This window comes from Gracilinanus agilis, chromosome 4 (assembly GCF_016433145.1).
Source record: "Gracilinanus agilis isolate LMUSP501 chromosome 4, AgileGrace, whole genome shotgun sequence".
Lineage (NCBI taxonomy): Eukaryota > Metazoa > Chordata > Mammalia > Didelphimorphia > Didelphidae > Gracilinanus > Gracilinanus agilis.
Window position 1 is genome coordinate 490,793,270 of NC_058133.1, and position 17,896 is coordinate 490,811,165.

Genomic DNA, 17,896 nt, shown 5'->3' on the forward strand with positions numbered 1-17,896 from the left:
GGGAGGGGGAGGGGCCAGGAGAGGCCTGGCTGGGAGGTTGGCAGAATGATGCAGGCCAGAAAGCTCTGGCATCTACAAGGGGAGGCTCTCTGCTGCAGGCCCACCCAAGGGGCTACCGAATTCTTCAGCCTGACCCAGCCTCTTATGCTGGACCCCAGGCTCAGACCAGATCACGCACAAACCTGGTCAGCTCTCAGGGGCCTGAAACCCTGTTTGCCTCAGTTTCCCAATTTGTCAAATGAGCTGGAGAAGGAAAAAAATGCCAAATCACTCCAGTATCTTTGCCAAGAAACGCCCCCAAAAGGGGTCAAGAGGAGTCGACAGGAAATAACCGAACTGGGCTTCCGGGCCGGGTCTACATGGTCACTGATTTGAAGAATGTAGAGCTCGAGAACATTGACAGGTGGTCTTGGGATCCCGGTAAATCCAGATCAGCGGTGGAAAGCCTCTTTTTGCCCGGACCTTCCTGCCTGACCTCTAAGCCGGGTCTACTGGGCTAGACAGAGTGTGACCCTCCAGGGCTAGACTGGCTCCAGGGGGCTGCCCAGCGAATATTGAACCCTGTGCTTGGCCTGTGGGGGAACCGGCCGGTTTAAATGGAAGAGTCCTTGTTCTGCACTGGAGGAGGATATCCTCCTGGGGAGGCAGGGACAGAATCCCCCGCTGTCCTCCTCAGGCCGTGGGACCTCAGGTTGTAGGAGAGGGAACTCGGACAGGGCTGGACCGCCAGGGGCTTGCGTCCTGCGCCGCGGCTTGGGGCAATTTCTTTCTGCAGAACAAGCCACACCCCACACTTTCCCAACCCCACCCTCCGAATCCCGGCCCCGCCCCTCGCCCTCGAGCTTCTCGGCGATCGACTGGCGCCGCCTGCGGGCTAGGCGACTCGGGCTCGTCTAGCGATGCCTTTTGAGTACCCACGTGGGAGAGCTGACCATGGCTGCCTTGGCCGAACCGGAGGCCTTGGGCCTGGCAATCCGGGGCGGCCCGGGCAAAGGTAGGTGCTGCGGCTTCGCTTCGGCCCAGCGTGGTCTCCCTTCTTCGGGGGGGGGGCGATCCTCATCCTTCTCTCAGCTCCCTCTCAGTACTCGGGCTCCTTTGGGGCCGCCCGCCAGATGCTCAGTTCCCTCCCTGTTTACCCTACCGTGGGGGGGCGGAGCAGACCTCGTCTAGGGCCTTCTTAGTCCTGGGAAGACCTCAAATCTAACCTTTGAAATACAGCCTCAGGGAACCTCCGCCTGCTTCAGTTTCCTCATCTATAAAGTGGGGGTCATTGGAGCACCCACCTCCCCAGGTGGTTGTGAGCAGCAAATGAGACAGTAGTTGCAAAATTTAGCGCTTAGCAACTAGCAGTATCACTTCCCCTTCCCCATGGTACCGCCTCGGGCTTCGAGGTCCGTCTGAGAATCTGACAACCCAAAGATGGCGAGAACCCCCGAACTCTAGAGAGGCCACTTTGGGAGGAAGGAGGGCGGGCTGTGGCCGTGGGAACTGGACACAAATGTCTGGTGGACGCAGAGGCGGGGAGGGACTCCTGCTCGGCCCACTTCTCCTCGGATAGGACCCGTTCATTGGGGTCCAGGGCCTCAGACACAGTTGGGTCTGAAGATCCCCAAGCGGTCATCCCTGAGAAGAGGAAGCCACCCCGAACCCAACCAATGCTCACCAGCAACCCCGACCTTGGGCAGGCCCAGGGGAATAATAGGGCTGATTCTTATTATGAAAACGCAGAGCATCAGCATCTGGACTGAAGGCTTCATGGCCATGATGGAAGTGGGATCAGGAAGACCTGGGTTCAGATCTTATGTTTTCGACCAAGTGCCTGACTATGAGCAAGTCTTTTAGCTCCTTGGGTTTCAGGCAACTTTCTTTAAAAACCAAAACCCTTATTACCTTCCAACTTAGAATCAATACTGTATATTGGTTCCAAGGCAAAAGAGCAATTGAGACTGGGCAGTGGGGGTTAAGTGACTTGCCCAGGGTCACACAGCTAGGAGGTGTCTGAGGCCAAATTTGAACCCAGGACCTAGGCCTGACTCTCAATTCACTGAGCCACCTTGCTGTCCCCTTTTGGGCAAATTTCTAAGATTTGATCTAAAGTTATCCATGGTTTGCTTACCTCAGGATATATTAGTTGCTTCCTAGAAGGAGCTGCAGGGCTGACCCTGGGGAGAATTGTGAATTGAGCAGAGTTTGACATCAGAGCTCTTTCTTTTCTGGGTTCTTCTCTCCCTCCCCAAGGAGGCAGAGGATCCTCAGCTGTTTCAGATTTTATTCCTTGCTCTTCTGAGGAGGGGGGCATTTCTATTATGAAAGAACACTATAAGGGAGCACTAATGCTTCAAACCCAATTTCTAATGATGGAATTTTTTTAGACGTCACCCCCTGGGCCAAGGGGAGAGTGAGATTTCTCTCCAGCATTTCCCCATAGAAATGTCAGATTATAACACACACACCTATTCTATCACCAGAGGAAGCTGGCCTCTGGCTCAGGGTTCTGATTGTTTATAATCTGTTCAGGATTCATGCCAATCCCAGAGGAATAGGGGAGTGTAGGGGAAGGTTATTGGCTTTTACCACAGAAGGATTGGAGTGGCAGACATGGAGACATGGCACATAGAGTCTCTCAGCCACTTCTCTCCATCAGTTGGTCCCTTCTAGGGCCAAACAGAGCAAGTCTGATCCCTGTTCTACATACAGCTATTTAGATCCTTGAAGATGGTTATGTCTTGCTTCCCCCTTCCAAGTTGTCTCTAGGCTAAACTTTCCTACTTTAACTAGAAGTCCTTTCATCATCTTAATCCCCCTCTTCTGGTCACTTAATTTTGACTTGTCAGTGTCCTCCCAAAACTGAAGACTGTTCTCTCTGCTGGGCTCCCTGGGATCATTCCTTCCTTCAGACACACAGAAACCAGCCCTCACCTCATTGATCATATTCATTAGTTCCTAGTCACCAAGTGAATATGGGAGTTAATTATGTAATTTCCTCCTGGCTTTCAGATCTGTTTTTGTAGCTTTAAGATTAGTTTAGTGGAAAACAGGAAGAAGGTTTCTTTTCTCCTGGGGCTAGCATTGGGGACCCGACTTTTAGAATCCCAAGTGGGATGTGTAGAAAGACAGCTAGGTAGGGTCCTTGGAGAATGTTTGGATCTGGAGACCACTAAGGACAAGAATGGGAGGACAGATGGGAAGACTCAATTGTTGTCTGTGCACCACTAGGTCGAGGGCCTCTCCGAGGCCGTCTGGCCAATCAGATCCCCCCTGAGATCCTGGGTGACCCCCGGCTGAAAGAAGCTGTCCAGGCCTTGCCCTCTAACTACAACTTTGAGATCCCAAAGACCATCTGGAGAGTCCGGCAGGCACAAGCCAAAAAGGGTGAGGGGTTGATAAGGGGAGGGTTGGTGGTGAAGACTCATTTATCCTGCCCAGATACAGTAAACTAGGATCTGCCAGGGGCAGACCTTTGTCCTGGGCCTGGCATCGTGGTGGTGAAGACTGTGGGACGTGCCTGTGGATTCTGTCATTTGTAGCCAAGCACAGCCTGATTCCCCATCTCCCAACTCTGTCCCACAGTTGCCCTGCAGATGCCAGAAGGCCTTCTCATGTTTGCCTGCACCATTGTTGACATTCTGGAAAGGTGAGCCGGATGACCAGCTGTGGAGCTGCTCCAGCAAGGTTTGGGACAGTGGGGGTGGCCAGGTGGATCTGGGCTGGTACCTATCTTCTTTGTGGGGGCTGCTTTGAGCTCCCCTTGTCTGTGTCCAGGCACCCCTGGCCTCCAGCCCCACCTGAGATCCTTTTGCCTAACCTCCCTGGCAGGTTGGAAGGGCAAGTCTCTAGTCACCAGGAGAGGGCAATTCTGATCCCAGGGAGGCTCAGGGGACAGAAATGTTGCCCCCACTGGAGGCCAGTTTCTCTGGCCCCGGCTTAGAAGGGCTTTTCTCCACACCCACTTCCCCCACTGCCTGATTCCTCGATACAATTAGCCACAGTTGGGGGGCCTTGTGTGCTGAGCTGTCTGGAACATACCACAAGAACATTGAGAGGGGAGGTGGAAGGGTGAGGGGGGAGAGGGGAGGTCACCTCGTGATGGGAACCTCCCACTCCCCTGCTGCTGCTCCCCTCCCCAACTCCCCCATCCTGCTGCCACAGATGTACTTCTCCAGTCTCCCCCACCCCCCCTTGGGGATGCTCTCTGGGGCCTGGGCCAATTTGCATACATTTTAATCTATAAAAAATTAAGTGCTACGGCTGACTCAGACGCCCAGGCTGCATTTTAAGGAGCTGAATAATATGCTGCTGTGCTGGGCCTGATTTGGGGTGCTGGGGGGTAGGTAATGTGCCGGATTTCAGGCTCTCCCTGATTGAGTCAGCCTAGACTCTTGATACTTGCCCGGGTAGAGGACTGGGGTGCAGGGCTTGCTGGGTTTCTGGCAGGGTTTTCCTGACTCCTACCCTCTCCCGGTAGTGATTCAGGCCTGGCAGTGGAGGTGGGGATGGGGCAGTGTCTCTCCCCCTCCTCCTTCCCTCAATGATTCAGGCCTGGCACTGGTGTCCACAGCAATGTGCTGTCCAGATCCCACTCTCTCTACATCGTGAGGAATGCCAGTTGTGCTTGCCGTGTATTGAGGGTGACTGGCACAGACCTTCCCCCATGCCAGGAGCTCTGAGGCAGGGTGGGTTGGCTTGGGCTGGCAGAGGTTGTGTCTGGTCCCCTGGGCTGCCTCTTCCTCTATGCCCCTTTCTCTGGATGGGCCCTTATCTGCACAGCCCTATAACATACCTGTGAGTGTATTGATTTGAATTGATCTGGGGTTGCGTCTGTATAGGGAATGTGGTAATGGGGACAGCCTCCTCTGCTTGGGCTGGGAGGAAGGTGTGTGTATGTGTGGGGGGACAACAGGACACTGGCAGCCACCCCCAAGCAATGTCAGTGCCAAGCCTGAGGGTGGTAGCAGCTGGGCCCATCCCACTCTGTGCCGGGAGAAGCTCCCTGCCACAGAGGAGGGAACTGAGAAGGGACCAAGGACGGCCAACTGATGATGTTTCTGTATTGGCCCCCATCCTGTCAGGTTCACAGACGCAGAAGCCCTGGTGATGGGGGATGTGACCTATGGTGCCTGCTGTGTGGACGACTTCACAGCCCGGGCCTTGGGTGCCGACTTCCTGGTGCATTATGGCCACAGCTGCCTGGGTACGAAGAACCATCAGGGGCAAGAAGGGTGCTGTTGGCAGCTCCGCACTATCCTCTCTTCCCTCTCCACTGCAGTCTCATTCATTTTCTCTTTCCCCTACATTTTGGTCTCTCGCTCTTCTTGTTGCTGGGAAGGCCAAGGCCTTCCCATCCCCAGGTGGAACCATCCTTTGGATTTGGTTGCCATAGAAACAGCTGCTGTCCCAGATGTGGGTGTTCTAAAGCTTGGCTGAAGCAGCAAGGGCCCTAAACTGGGGATGGGGGCCAGACTGAAAAGGGGCCTCTGTGCCTACATCTGAAATGTCCCCCACCCCCCCAACTCCTCCCCTTTGGCTTCTGGGGCTGATTCTGCTACCCTGAGCCAAGCCTTCTGGGGTTTGGGAGGTGTCAGTGTCCTGATCCATTCCCTTCCACCTCCAGTGCCCATCGATGTCTCGGCCCAGGGTCTTCGGATGCTCTATGTTTTCGTGGATATCCAGATAGACACCGCCCACTTCCTCGACTCAGTTCGCCTCACCTTCCCCCCAGCTACTTCCCTGGCCCTGGTCAGCACCATTCAGTTTGTCTCGACCTTGCAGGTGAGAGAGATTGAAGAAAGCTGGAGAAAGCTGGGGTGCCAGGCCTGTCCATCCTTCACAAAGGATCTGTTTTTTTTCCCCTGGCCTCACAACAGACAGCTGCCCAAGAGCTGAGATCGGAGTACAAAGTGTCTGTCCCGCAGTGCAAGCCCCTGTCCCCTGGAGAGATCCTGGGCTGCACATCTCCCCGGCTCTCAGAGGAGGTGAAGGCCATTGTGTGAGTTCTGCAGAGAGGGAGGGGGCAGAGGAACCCCTAGACACATCTACTGTGACCCGAGAGGTGGAGGAGACCCTCCATTTCATCTGGCCTAGCCCCGATGAGGAAAGAGACGTAGGGGACAGATGATTTGACTGAGGTCACACAGTGGCTTCTCTGGGCTCCCAGGCCAATGTCCTTTTCAAGATGTGAGGAAGAGGCAAGATGGTGCCTTCAGCGATGGGAATTGGGAGGTGAGGAAGCTGGGAGGTGGTGGGGGATCGAAGTGGTGGGGATGTAATTGGAGAAGACGAATGGCTGGGCCCACACTGCAGCCCCATTAATTTAGCGTCAGGACAGCTAACGAGAAGGAGCACACCATCTCCTGCTGCCTAATTATTTTAGGTAATGGAAATGCTTAATGTTGTGTGAATGCAGACTGCCTTAGAGGAAACTAACTGCTCCCCCAGCCCTAAGGAGGGGCCCTCACTCTCCACCCTGATAAGAGGGAGGGAGAGATCGAGGTGCTTCTTAACTCCCCCCACCCCAGGGCCGGACCCTTCTCCCCAAAGTGAAGACTTAAGTTCTCCCCCTGGTATCTCTGTCCCTTGGAGGGTATAGACATCCAGTTCTACAGGCTGAGGCCCAGGCCCGATCCTTGCCCAGCCTGGCCTGGCCCTGCCCCCACCTCCTCTCTGTGGTAGCCATTTCCCTGACGCCTGTGGTCAGTTGATACCTCTTCCCCTGATAAGTACCTGCACTTAGGGGCCTCTGAGCACTGGGGGAAGGGAAGAGGCAGCATGGAGGGCAGCTGCTCATTAAAATTGAATTGGTCCCCTAGGGGTCTAGGAACGGGCTGTTCCAGGGGATGAACACTCTCTTACACCTTGGCCCTTTTATAGGCGAGGGAAGGACCCCGGTGTTCAGGGGCAGATCACAGCCTTTCCCAAAGAAGAGGATGGAGGCTGCTGGTCTGGCCGTGAGACCTTTCCTCCTGTTTCTCAGCATCAGGAGTTGAGAGAGGTCCTCTCCCCCTGCCCCCACCTATCTTCATCTCTGCTCTTCCTCTGAGGGCTCCTAAGTGTTCTTCTGCCACTCACAGGTATCTTGGCGATGGCCGTTTCCACCTTGAGTCTATCATGATTGCCAACCCAGGTGTTGCTGCATACAGGTACTGGGACCTGGGGGTGAAGGGCCTTCCAAGGCATGCTCCGGCCACCAGCTGGGGAGGTAGCAGGGCTCTCTACTTCTGTCCTCCTTTGCCACCTTTGAGGACTAGCTCAGGGGGCTGAGGGATCAGGCATGGCAGGAGGAAGAGGCCTGGACTCTCTGCTGCTGCCAGCTGCCCCTCCTGGTAGGCAGTGCTTTCCTCAACCCTCCCCCTCCTTTCCCTTGCCTGCCTTACCCCTGGGACTCTCTCTTTTCCTCTCTTCTCAATTAGCCTTCAATAGCAGAGGCAGGTGGTGGATGAGGCCTGTATGAGCCATAAGAACTAGAGGGTGGGGGTAGGGAGCCTTCTGTCTGGGCACAGCCTGCCAGGCATGGGAGGGCAGAAAATGACCCAGCAGCCCACTCTGCTCTGCAGGTACGACCCATACAGCAAGGTCTTATCCAGAGAGCACTATGGCCACGAGTGCATGCAAGCTACCCGTCAGAAAGCCATCTCTGCTGCCTGTTCCGCCCGATCCTGGGGCCTCATCTTAGGCACTTTGGGCCGACAGGGGAGCCCCAAGATCCTCGAGGTGAGACAGAGAATGTCCAGTGTGACTTCTGGTTTTCCTGGAACTGTTTGTTTAGCCAGCAGTTGTTTGGGGAGACAGAAGAAATGGGTGGTCTTTGGGTTCCAGTTCTGGCCCATCCTTGTGACTCTAGCCTTTCACTTGACTTCCACAGCACCTGGAATCCCGGCTCCTCAACTTGGGGTTGCCGTTCATAAGGTTGCTACTCTCTGAGATCTTCCCCAGCAAGCTTGGCCTATTCCCAGAAGTGGATGTGTGAGTCCTGCCCTCCCCCCAGGCCTTCCCAGTCTGCCCTCCAGTGACTCTGAGGGAGTCCTTTGGCTTGTGTGACCCAAGCAGGCAGGAGCTTGGGGGCTACTTGTGCCCTACCTAATCCCACGCACACAGCACCAGCCTCAACAACAGGGTCATTAGAGACTTGACATTTACTAAGCACCGGATGGGTCAGCTGGCCCTGGACACAGAAGGTTTTACAGCATAGGCTTGGCACATCATTCCGGCACATCATTCCTGCCCACAGGGAGCTTACAGGCTTGTCTGGGGCTCCACAGAACTGCAGCAGAAATCACAAGCTAGCCTCAAACACATTTGTGGAAGAGGAGGGAGGAAATTCTGAACCAGAAGAGGGGCCTTTAGTTCATTCCTCTTGCTTTCCCTTTTTGCAAAAGGAGCTAATCTGTGCCATCATCTGGGCCTCTCCTTTTACAGATGAGGAAACTGAGACAGACCTAGGGCAGTGATTTGTCCAAGGTCCCAGGGGTGTCAGGTGTGATCTTCAGGGGATGTGGGGATATGGGGGGTAATGCTACCAAGAGAATTCTCCCAGCTAGGCAGGACCAGGGAAAAGGGGCAGAGAAGGTGGGGCAGAACCATGAAGGATTTCTTTGTCACAGGTGGGTCCAGGTGGCCTGTCCACGCCTCTCCATTGACTGGGGCACAGCCTTCCCCAAGCCGATGCTTACCCCCTATGAGGTAACACCCTTGATGTACATGAGGAACCCCTTGGGCAAGTTGAAGGTCCTTACCGACCCCCCCCCCCCATGGCCTCTGGAGGCCAAAAGAATGTGTTTATATCTCAGGAAGGCCCCTGGGACTGGGAGGGGAGTCCAAGGGCATCCTGTCCACCCCGCCCTTAATGATGAGGAAGCTGAGATTGAGGGAGGCTTGGGGGAAGATGCCTGGATTCCTCAGGGGCCCTGGATTTTGGGGTGTTGGCAGGAGGTGGGCAGCACCTGCTGATTGGCACCCCCATCCCCAGGCAGCCGTGGCCCTTAAGGACATCCCGTGGCAGCAGCCCTATCCCATGGACTTCTACGCGAGCAACTCCCTGGGGCCGTGGACTGCAAACCACGCGAACCAGCAGCTGCGCCGCGGGGCAAGGGCGGCTGCATCCTCCTGCCAGTCCGAACAGGTGGGGTTAGCAGGGGCGTGCTGCGCATGCGCGGAGGCGGGGTGGGGCGGGGCGGGAGCCGAGCCAAGCGCTGCGAACCCACGCTGCCGCCCCGTGGCCGTGGGGAGGAAGGACCGCGGGCGGGAGAAAGGAGGCGGGGCGAGCACCGTGCAGCCTCCCGTAATTGGGTCTCTTTCTCCTTCAGTTGAAGGGGCCCGTGCCCGCCGTTCCGCTCGTCTGCTGCAGTGACTGCGCCTGCCGCGAGGAGGCGGCGCCTTCGCCCGCTCCCTGACACTTTTCTTGGCTTCTCCTGCGGCTCCCCGCCCCACTTTCCCCAGTCAAGCCCTCCCCTAGTTATTTCCGGTTCCGCTCGTGGCCAGGCGGTTTCCGGTGCTAGGGGACACCATGTCTGAATCGCCACCTTTGCTGCGGATTTTGTGCTTGGCCGGCTTTAGACAGAGCGAGCGCGGCTTCCGGGAGAAGACCGGGTCTCTGAGAAAGGCTCTGCGGGGCCGCGCCGAACTCTTGTACCTCAGCGGCCCCCACCCTATCCCAGAGGCCGACCCCGCAGCTGGTGAGTGAGAAGAGCCGGCGTCTGTCCCCGCCCATTGCCGGTCACGTGCGGCCCCATCACTTGGCCCGGGCTGGGCTGAATGCGAGTCGTTCCTCAGCCTTTTCTGCGGAATTAGAGAATTGCCCGGGTGGACGCTAAGGGCCTCCACCCGTGAGGGCTCTTGCTCATTCCCAGCCGGCTGCCCACACGCTCAAACCCCATCAGTCCCCGCAGCCCACTCTAGCCCCATCCGTCCTTTCCCTCTTGGTCTTTGTACCCTGTCTCGCCCGCGGTCCCCGGCTCTCCTCCAGCCCGGGCCTCTCTCTCCCCTCATCATCTTTACTTCCCTTCTAGGTTCCCCCCACTTGCCCCTCTAGCTCACCGTGTTGTACTGGTCATGTTCCCATAGGACCCTGTACCCCAGAGGAAGAACCTCGAGGTTGGTGGTTTTCAGAACCAGAAGGAACAGGATTCTCTGCCCTGGAAGAGCCAGCTGAATGCCGGGGTCTGGAGGAAGCCTTGGCTGTGGTTGGGCAAGCAATGGCCAAGTATGGCCCCCTGGACGGACTCCTTGGTTTTAGTCAAGGGGCAGCCTTAGCAGCCTTAGTGTGTGCACTGGGCCAGGCTGGTGACCCCCGCTTCCCTCTCCCTCGATTTGTCATCTTGGTTTCTGGTTTTCAGCCCCGAAGTCCCAAACTCACCCCACCCTTCCTGCAGGCACCTGTATTGCTCCCTTCATTGCATGTGCTGGGAGAAACTGATAAAGTCATCCCTACGCAGGAGAGTCTTGAACTAGCTGGCTGCTTCCCCGGGGCAGTCACTCTCCACCACCCTGGCGGCCACTTCATTCCAGCTGCTTCTCCCCAGCGCCAGGTCTACCTTAAGTTCCTGGACCAGTTTACAAAGTGAGATCGCTGGGTCCTGTTTTCCTAACACACCACTGTGACATGGCATATTGATCTCCGGATGTGGGTGCCCTAGGGCTCAGACTATGCCCGCCCTCCTGTGGGGACCTTCTGCAGTCAGATGAAGGGGAATGAAGGAGGCTGAGAGGCACTGGGCAAGTTCTCCTGTGCCCTGGTTTCTACTACCTAAAATGGGCTGATTGACCTGTGGGGTTAAAGAGTGGATTCAGAGAAATGTTACAAATGTAATTGCTCCCCCAATAAAGCATACATTTTGCTATTTGAAATGTTTCCGTAATGCACAGAAACACCGGTTGTATGATGGGACCCCAGCCTTCCTACCAACCAAATTGGCAGCTTTACCTTCTGGAGCACTTGTCTCCTCTCTCAACTCCCCTTCTCCTGTAAACTCCTCTCCCTTGCTTCTTCTCTTACCATTCCTTCTGAGTGGCTTATGGGATTATCAACCATGTCGGACCCTCCGTGTTGGTGCATCACAGGCTTTTACTTCACTTGGCCAGTGATCTTCATATGATCATTCAGATCCAAATGAAACTCCTCGACCTCTACAGCTTTGTCTTTCCAAGCCAGGGCTAGTTTTTACTTCCAAACCCTCCTATTTCTATTGATGCCATTTTTCAAGTTCATATCCAGGCAGTTGTAGTTTTGACTGTTTACTTGTCTGGCGCTCCCCCCACCCCTCTCCATTCACACATTCACCATCTTATTTCACATTTTCTTTCAAACTCTGCAATTCTCTATTTGACTCCCTGCTTCCACTTAGCTGCCTGAGATCTCTTTTAAAGGCCAGGTTTGGTCAGGTTCCTCCCCTACTCCAAGCCTCTCCAGTGGCTCCATATTAGGTTGTGGAAATAAAATGCAAACTCTTGTTGGGCATGTAAAGCTCTTCATAATCTGGTCTCCGGCCTGTCTTTCCAGAATTAGTACTATACAATCAAGCTCTTTTCCTCTTGCACACTCTGTGTTCCAGCCTTGTATCTGGTTATCCTCTGTGCCTTGTCAAACCCTAGCTTCCTTAAAAGCTTATTAGTTCAAATGCTACCTCCCTACATGAAAAGCCTGTCCTGATCCAACACCCCCCCCCCCCCTTGCCACCAGTGTGCCTCCCTTTGGAAATGATTCTGCATTTGGTCCCTCCCCCCATCAGAGAATGGAAGCTCCTCATGTATCTCCAGGTCCCATCTAATAATAGATGTTTAATGAATGCCTTTTGAGTGAATGAATGTAAATTTGATGCTCTGGATAATCACTGTGTTCATGTGCCCTCAGGACAGGCGTACAAAGCACACACACACACACACACACACACACACACATCCTGGAGTTTCTTGTTGGAATTTTCTGCTCTTGGTTCCGTCCTGAAGAGGCTTTGTCTGTGGATGAAGAGAAAAGGATTTCTTGCCCACTGAAGTACTGCCTAAGCTGCTGGGTTTTGGTTTAGTCAGTTCTCCTTACCTTGCTTGCACTTACTACTTACCATCTTCCACTTGCTCTGAATAGGCCAGGGCATTTTTCAGGGTCACTGGGGCTACCTAGATCTTCAGGCAAAGCATCCGGGAAGTTTAAGAAAATCCCCGTCTAGTAGAGTTGTGTTACCCAACAGCTTCTGGGATCCTTTGTGTAGCAGCTGGAGCTGAGCCCAATGACGTAACCTTTGGGAAGCATTGAGTGGCTTCCTACCCCACCCCACCAAGGTTCTGTTCAGCCATGGGACCATGTGATGTTGTCCTTCCAGAGGACTCTGAGAGAAACCTGTATCACTACTAACTAAACCATAGGGTAGGATCTTTGTGGATGGACTACTTGCATGCTGGGCTATGGCCCTATGTTCTGAGCTGTTTATATTTCCTGTATGATTCCAGGGACCAAGCTCCTGAGGACCTGTGTTCCTTTGGCCTACCTGATTGGGGGCAGAGTAATTGAAATATTTTGATTTTATTTTAAACCTTTACCTTTTAAAAGTCTTAAATATTGGTCAAATTTGAACCCAGGACCTCCCATCTCTGGGCCTGGCTCTATATCCATTGAGCTACCTAGCTTTCAATTTCCCTTCCTGGAGGCACAGGAGGAAAAACATAAATTCTGCTAGATTTACCCATCTTGGCTCAAACTCCAATCTCACATCTCCAGTCGCCTTTTAGACGTCACCAATTGGGTGTCTGATATGGCTTAAACACAACATGTCCAGAACAAAACTCGTTATCTTTTCCCCAGATTCTCCTCAATGTAGAGGGCCAACATTATCCTCTTAAGTTTTTTGACTCCCAATTTAGGAGTCATCCTAAGCCCAAAGGGTTGCCGATTTCCCCTTTGCAGCATCTTTCAAATGCACCATCCCCCCTTCTCTGCCTCTGGCACCCCTCTGGTGCAGGCTTTCATCTCCTCACCCCCTGGATTACTGCAGTTGCCTGCTAGCAGTCTGTGTGTCTCGAGTCTCTCCCTTCCAATTTGTCCTTCATTCAGCCACTCAAGTGATTTTCCTAAATAGGTCTGATCATGTCACTTCGTCCCCCTATTTTCAGAACTCTACTGGTTTCCTACTGTCTCTGGGATCAAATACAAACGGCTCTTTTTTGGCATTCAAAGCCCTTCATTATCTGTTCCCTCCTACCTTTCCAGTCTTCTTGCATCCAGTAAACACTGGCTTCCTGGCTGTTCTACAAATAAAGACACTACATTTTCTTGGCTGGGCATTTTCTTAGCCTGTCCCCCCTATCTGGAATGCTCTCCCTCCTCCATTCCATCGGCTGACCTCCCTGGCTTTCCTCTAAGTCCCAACTGAAATCCCACCTTCACCAAGAAGCCTTCCCCAAACCCCTCTTGATTTCAGTGCTTTCCCTCTCCTCATTTTCCTATTTATCCCGTGGCTATAGCTTACTTTTCTGTGTCTTGTCTTCTCTGGTAGCTTGATTGAGGCTCCTTGAGGGCAGGGGCAGTCTTTTACCTCATTGTATACCCCAGCACAGTGCCTGGCACATAGTAGGTGCTTTTATAAATGTTTGACCTCTTCACCCAGCTTTACCCACCCCACAAGAGCAATTTGGAACTGAACCTCTTTTTAAAACATAGCCCCAGCTGGTAAGGAAGAATGGGCAGTCTCTGAAGGCGTTTAAGGAGGGTTTTAAAAATAATTCGTGGCCTGCCAGGAAGCATTCTGAAGGCAGGTCAGAGATGAAGATTTCTGGTTTGAATCCCCTTCCCCTTTCTCTGACCATTGGTCCCAGATCTGGGTGTGCATGTTTTTTTGTTTGTTTGTTTGTTTTTTATAACCCTTACCTTCCGTCTTGGAGTCAATACTGTATATTGTTGGCTCCAAGGCAGAAGAGTGGTCAGGGCTAGGCAATGGGGATTAAGTGACTTGCCCAGGGTCACACAAGCTGGGAAGTGTCTGAGGTCAGACCTTAGGCTGAGCTACCCAGCTGCCCCCCTGCATGTTTTATATATTTGTAATTTAGTGCCTGGTAGGACAGTGAGAGTAGTCTGTTTGGGGAAAGGCAAAGCACATTCACATTTCTTTCATCTCTCCTATAAGCCAATATGGCCCCTTATGTTTGCCACTATCCGTCCTCTTTTTAGCCCCCCCCCTTCCTAACCTTTGGCCTCCTGTGGGATTCCCCCTCCACCAAAAGACACCATCCTCCCCCCACCCTTGCTGTGTACCCCAGATGTACCCTCTTGGGGCACAAGCCAGTTAGATCAGATTCTACCACTGAAGAACCTTGTTTGAGTGTGGAGAGGCAAGGGCTCCGGGAGAATGAGGAAGGGTGAGCCTTAGTAGGTGTGGGGTCCTCCTCAAGGAAGCCTGCCATGCTTACCTTTGAGGATGAAGGAATTCAAGATGAGCTCGATTGTCCTGGACGGTGGGGTTTGGGGAGAACCAGCAAATCAAATGCTACTAATGCCAGAGATGATGAGGAAGATGATGGTAAGATGACTGGCAGAGGAGTGAGGGGTGGAAAAAAATTCTTCTAATGGAAACGAATGAGACCAGAAGGGGAAACTGAGGCCCACAAATGTGACCAGAATATCACAGCTAGACTGTGTCAGAGCTGGGGGTAGAACTCGGGTCCTGACTCCTAGTCTTAGCATTTTCCCTCTTCTAGGCTGCCTTATAAGGATGCCCAAGAAAGTGGCCTCATCATTTGTCTCAGACCTTCTGGTTCTCCTGAGTAAGTTCCTTGTACTCTGGGCCTTGCCTTCCTCCTTTGTAAACATGAAAAAATGGAACCAGATATCTAAAGGCTTTTTCCTGATTAAAAAGTCTATGTTCTATGATATCTCACCCTCTGCCAAAGATATCACCTTTCTCCAATTTGTTATTGTTCTGTTGCATCTGACTCTCTGACTGGAGTGGTGAGCAGCTGGGTGGTACAGTGGATAGTGCTGGATCTGGAGTCAGGAAGTCTCATCTTCTGGAGTTCAAATCTGGATTTAAAACACCTTACTGGCCTAGGTGACCCCTGGGGGCAAGTCAATTATCACCCTGTTTGCCTCAGTTTTCTCATCTCTAAAGTGGGCTTAAGAAGGAAATGGCAAACTACTTTAGTATTTTTGCTAAGAAAACCCCAAATGGGGTCACAAAGAGGACACAACTGAAATGACTGAACAAGATTCTATGAAGTGAAGATAAAAAGGAGGGTATATTCCAGGTATGAAGACGAGCCAGCCCAAAGCCAAGGAGACAGAAAAGGAAGTGCTGTGTGAGGAAACAGAGGTCAGTTTGTCTGGACCATCGAGTGGAGGGAAGCTTAGGTTGCAAAGATACTGGAGTAGCTTGCATTTCCTTCTCTGGCCCATTTTACAGATGAGGAAATGGAGGTAAGCAAGGTAAAGTGACTTGCCCAGGGTCATACAGCCAGAAAGTGTCTGAGACTGGATTCTTCCTGATGCTCAGCCTCATGGCCAGGCCACTAAGCTGCTCTTCTTCATTTTGCTTTAGAGGTCATAACTTCACAAATTTCGCTGGTCCTCCTTTCCCTGCCTTCTCTCTCATCTCTAATTCCCTGCTTTCACAGACCCACAAAGCACACCACAGTTCACAGAACCAAACTCCTGAGCTCCCTCTGTGGTACACTGAGTGAAAAAAACTATTAGGAAAGAGTCAGAAAACCTGGATTCGAATCCTAGCACTGACACTAATTCATCACTAGATCACTTCCCCTATTATCTCATTTTTCTCATCAACAAAACGAGTCAGTTGGACCCATTTACGTCTCCGATCTCTCTTCGCTCTAGCATTCTAGCAGCTTCGGGCCTCAGGATGGATGGAATGAAGTAAAAAAGCAAAGCTCATCCTCCCTATCCAGGTAGAACAGGGAAATTCGAACCCGCAGCCTGCGACTGTCTTACAGGGTCTCTCAGGGATGACCACCAGGACAGCCCCGGCTCACCCATTCCAAAGCAGCACCCCGCCTCGCCCCCGGGCACTGGCTAGCCTGGCCCCTGCGTTCCTGGTTTAACTCACCCCGCCTCTCTGGTCTCCCATTCTTTGCCTCGGACAGGTCCTGGCAGAAGCAGTGCCGGTGGAGGAGAGCGGGGCCTCCGGGGGAATGGGCTGCTTGCCGCCGCCCCTTTTCTTTCCCTCCCTCCTCTGCTCCTGGGATTATTCCTCCCGGGGCCTCTTTGGGGGCGCGCTCAGATGGCCAGAAAGGGCTTGGCTTGCCCTCCAGATCCCGCTTTCTCCTTCGGGGCCAGGCAGGGGGCAGGAAGGGCAAAAGGGGCGGGCCATGGCCGCACCTGCCAGACAGACTTGTGGCGATAGACAGACATGGAGAGAGACTCACTGTGACAAATGGCCGCGGTCTTCAGGCAGCTTTTGTCTGGGGCTGCTCTCCTTTTTGGAGGTGGGGGGAGCGCTGGGACGACCCCCAAGCTGCCTCTAGCCGTAGACTCGAGGATGCCGGGTCCCCCGGTCCCAAATGGTGCCGCCGGGGGGTCCGAGGACGACAGAATTCTTGGCCTCGGGAGACGTTTGGTTCCTGCCTCTCACCCTTGGGGGGTGGGGGTGGGAGGGTGTCTGGGAGCTTTCTGGCTCCGCCCCCTCAGACCGCCCCGCCTACAGCCCCACCTCCCTCCCCTGGCTCTCCGGCGGGGCGGGTGAATGAACGCGCAGCTAGGGGAGGGGTGGGGTGAAGCGGGCGGGGAGGGAGGGGAGAGGAACAGCCGCGTGGGCGTGCTGCGGGGCGACCATGGCTGTAGACTGTTACCCCCGGTTCCCACAGTAACAATCGAAAGCCACGGTTGCCCTGGAGACGCGGGGGCGGGGGGGGCGCGAGTGACGGCATCTCCGGAGCTTCCTGACGTCAGAGCCTGCCGCTGGGGCTAAGGCTAGGTTTCGGGGGAGGGTGGGGAGGGATAGGGAGGGTCGGCGCAGTTCCGGGGGGAGAGCGCTCAGGTGGAGCAGCCCGGGGCCCCGAAAGGGTTTGGGGGTACCGCGTGCTTAAGGCCACAGATGTCTAGCCTTTCCCCCGTGAGATTCTCCAGGCAGGGGTCCTAGAGTCCCGGATGTTCGGGACCGTAGCCTGGGAGTGGACTGCGGCATTTCCCTCGGGGTCTGAATACACCCCTCCCAAACCCCCCCACCTGCGAGCTGCCCCCCAGTCTAGGCTCGGAGCTCAGCCCTAGTCCAGCAACCCAGGAGAAGCGGTCCGCTGGGATCAGCACCACGGACAGCTCCAAAGATGGTCCTCTGGCGGGAAGGGTAGCCCAAAGCCTCCCTTGCTCCACACCCTCCCACCCTTGGGGGTCTCATCTGCGTTGTCGGGTCAGGGGGCCTGAACATCACTGGGGCTACACAGGAACACCCTAGGGAGTAAACTTTGCAGCAGAGAAGTGGCGAAGAAGCCCAGCGAGGTTCTGTGTGGGGCAGAGATGTTGAAGGGGGCGGCGGGAATCTGCGGGGCTCCAGGAACGTCCGGGTGTCCAGGGGCGGGGGCCAGGCGTCGGTGGCCGTGACTGGAGACTGTTACTGAGGGTGGCCCGGGCAGTAAGCAGTCTAGAGCCAAGGTGCCGGCGCGCTGCCCGGGCCGGACCTGAATGAATCCTCCTCCTCTGGACTGGGGCAAGCGGCTGAAACTTGAGCTGCCGGGAAAGACGGACGCGCCTCCAGGATTAAAGGCTCCCCCCCCCTCTTTCCCCTCCCCGCAAAGTGCCTGAGCATGGGGGCTCAGCACGCGGCCCCTGACGTCAGAGCCAGTGTGACGTGGGAGGCTGCAGCGGGGGCGGGGGAACAAAGGGGGCAGTTCCGGTGGCCGAGGGGGGAGGGAGCGGGGAGGGAGCTGAACTGGGAGAGGTGGAGGGGGGGGAATAGGAGGCGGGATTCTG

General features: G+C 54.5%; 2 protein-coding genes across 2 annotated transcripts; both read left to right on the forward strand.

Annotated features, from left to right (window-relative positions):
* Window positions 1-933: 933 nt before the first annotated feature.
* Window positions 934-9,395, forward strand: DPH1 (diphthamide biosynthesis 1). Its single transcript, XM_044676338.1, has 12 exons — window positions 934-994; window positions 3,217-3,372; window positions 3,571-3,634; window positions 5,070-5,191; window positions 5,612-5,769; window positions 5,865-5,986; window positions 7,068-7,136; window positions 7,551-7,707; window positions 7,859-7,959; window positions 8,598-8,676; window positions 8,963-9,115; window positions 9,300-9,395. The coding sequence occupies exons 1-12, from the start codon at window positions 934-936 to the stop codon at window positions 9,384-9,386; spliced, it is 1,329 nt and encodes a 442-aa protein (XP_044532273.1). The 3' UTR covers window positions 9,387-9,395.
* A 23-nt stretch (window positions 9,396-9,418) lies between these two features.
* Window positions 9,419-10,835, forward strand: OVCA2 (OVCA2 serine hydrolase domain containing). The gene is made up of 2 exons (XM_044676339.1): window positions 9,419-9,668; window positions 10,057-10,835. The coding sequence occupies exons 1-2, from the start codon at window positions 9,500-9,502 to the stop codon at window positions 10,554-10,556; spliced, it is 669 nt and encodes a 222-aa protein (XP_044532274.1). The 5' UTR covers window positions 9,419-9,499; the 3' UTR covers window positions 10,557-10,835.
* The last annotated feature ends 7,061 nt before the right edge of the window (window positions 10,836-17,896 follow it).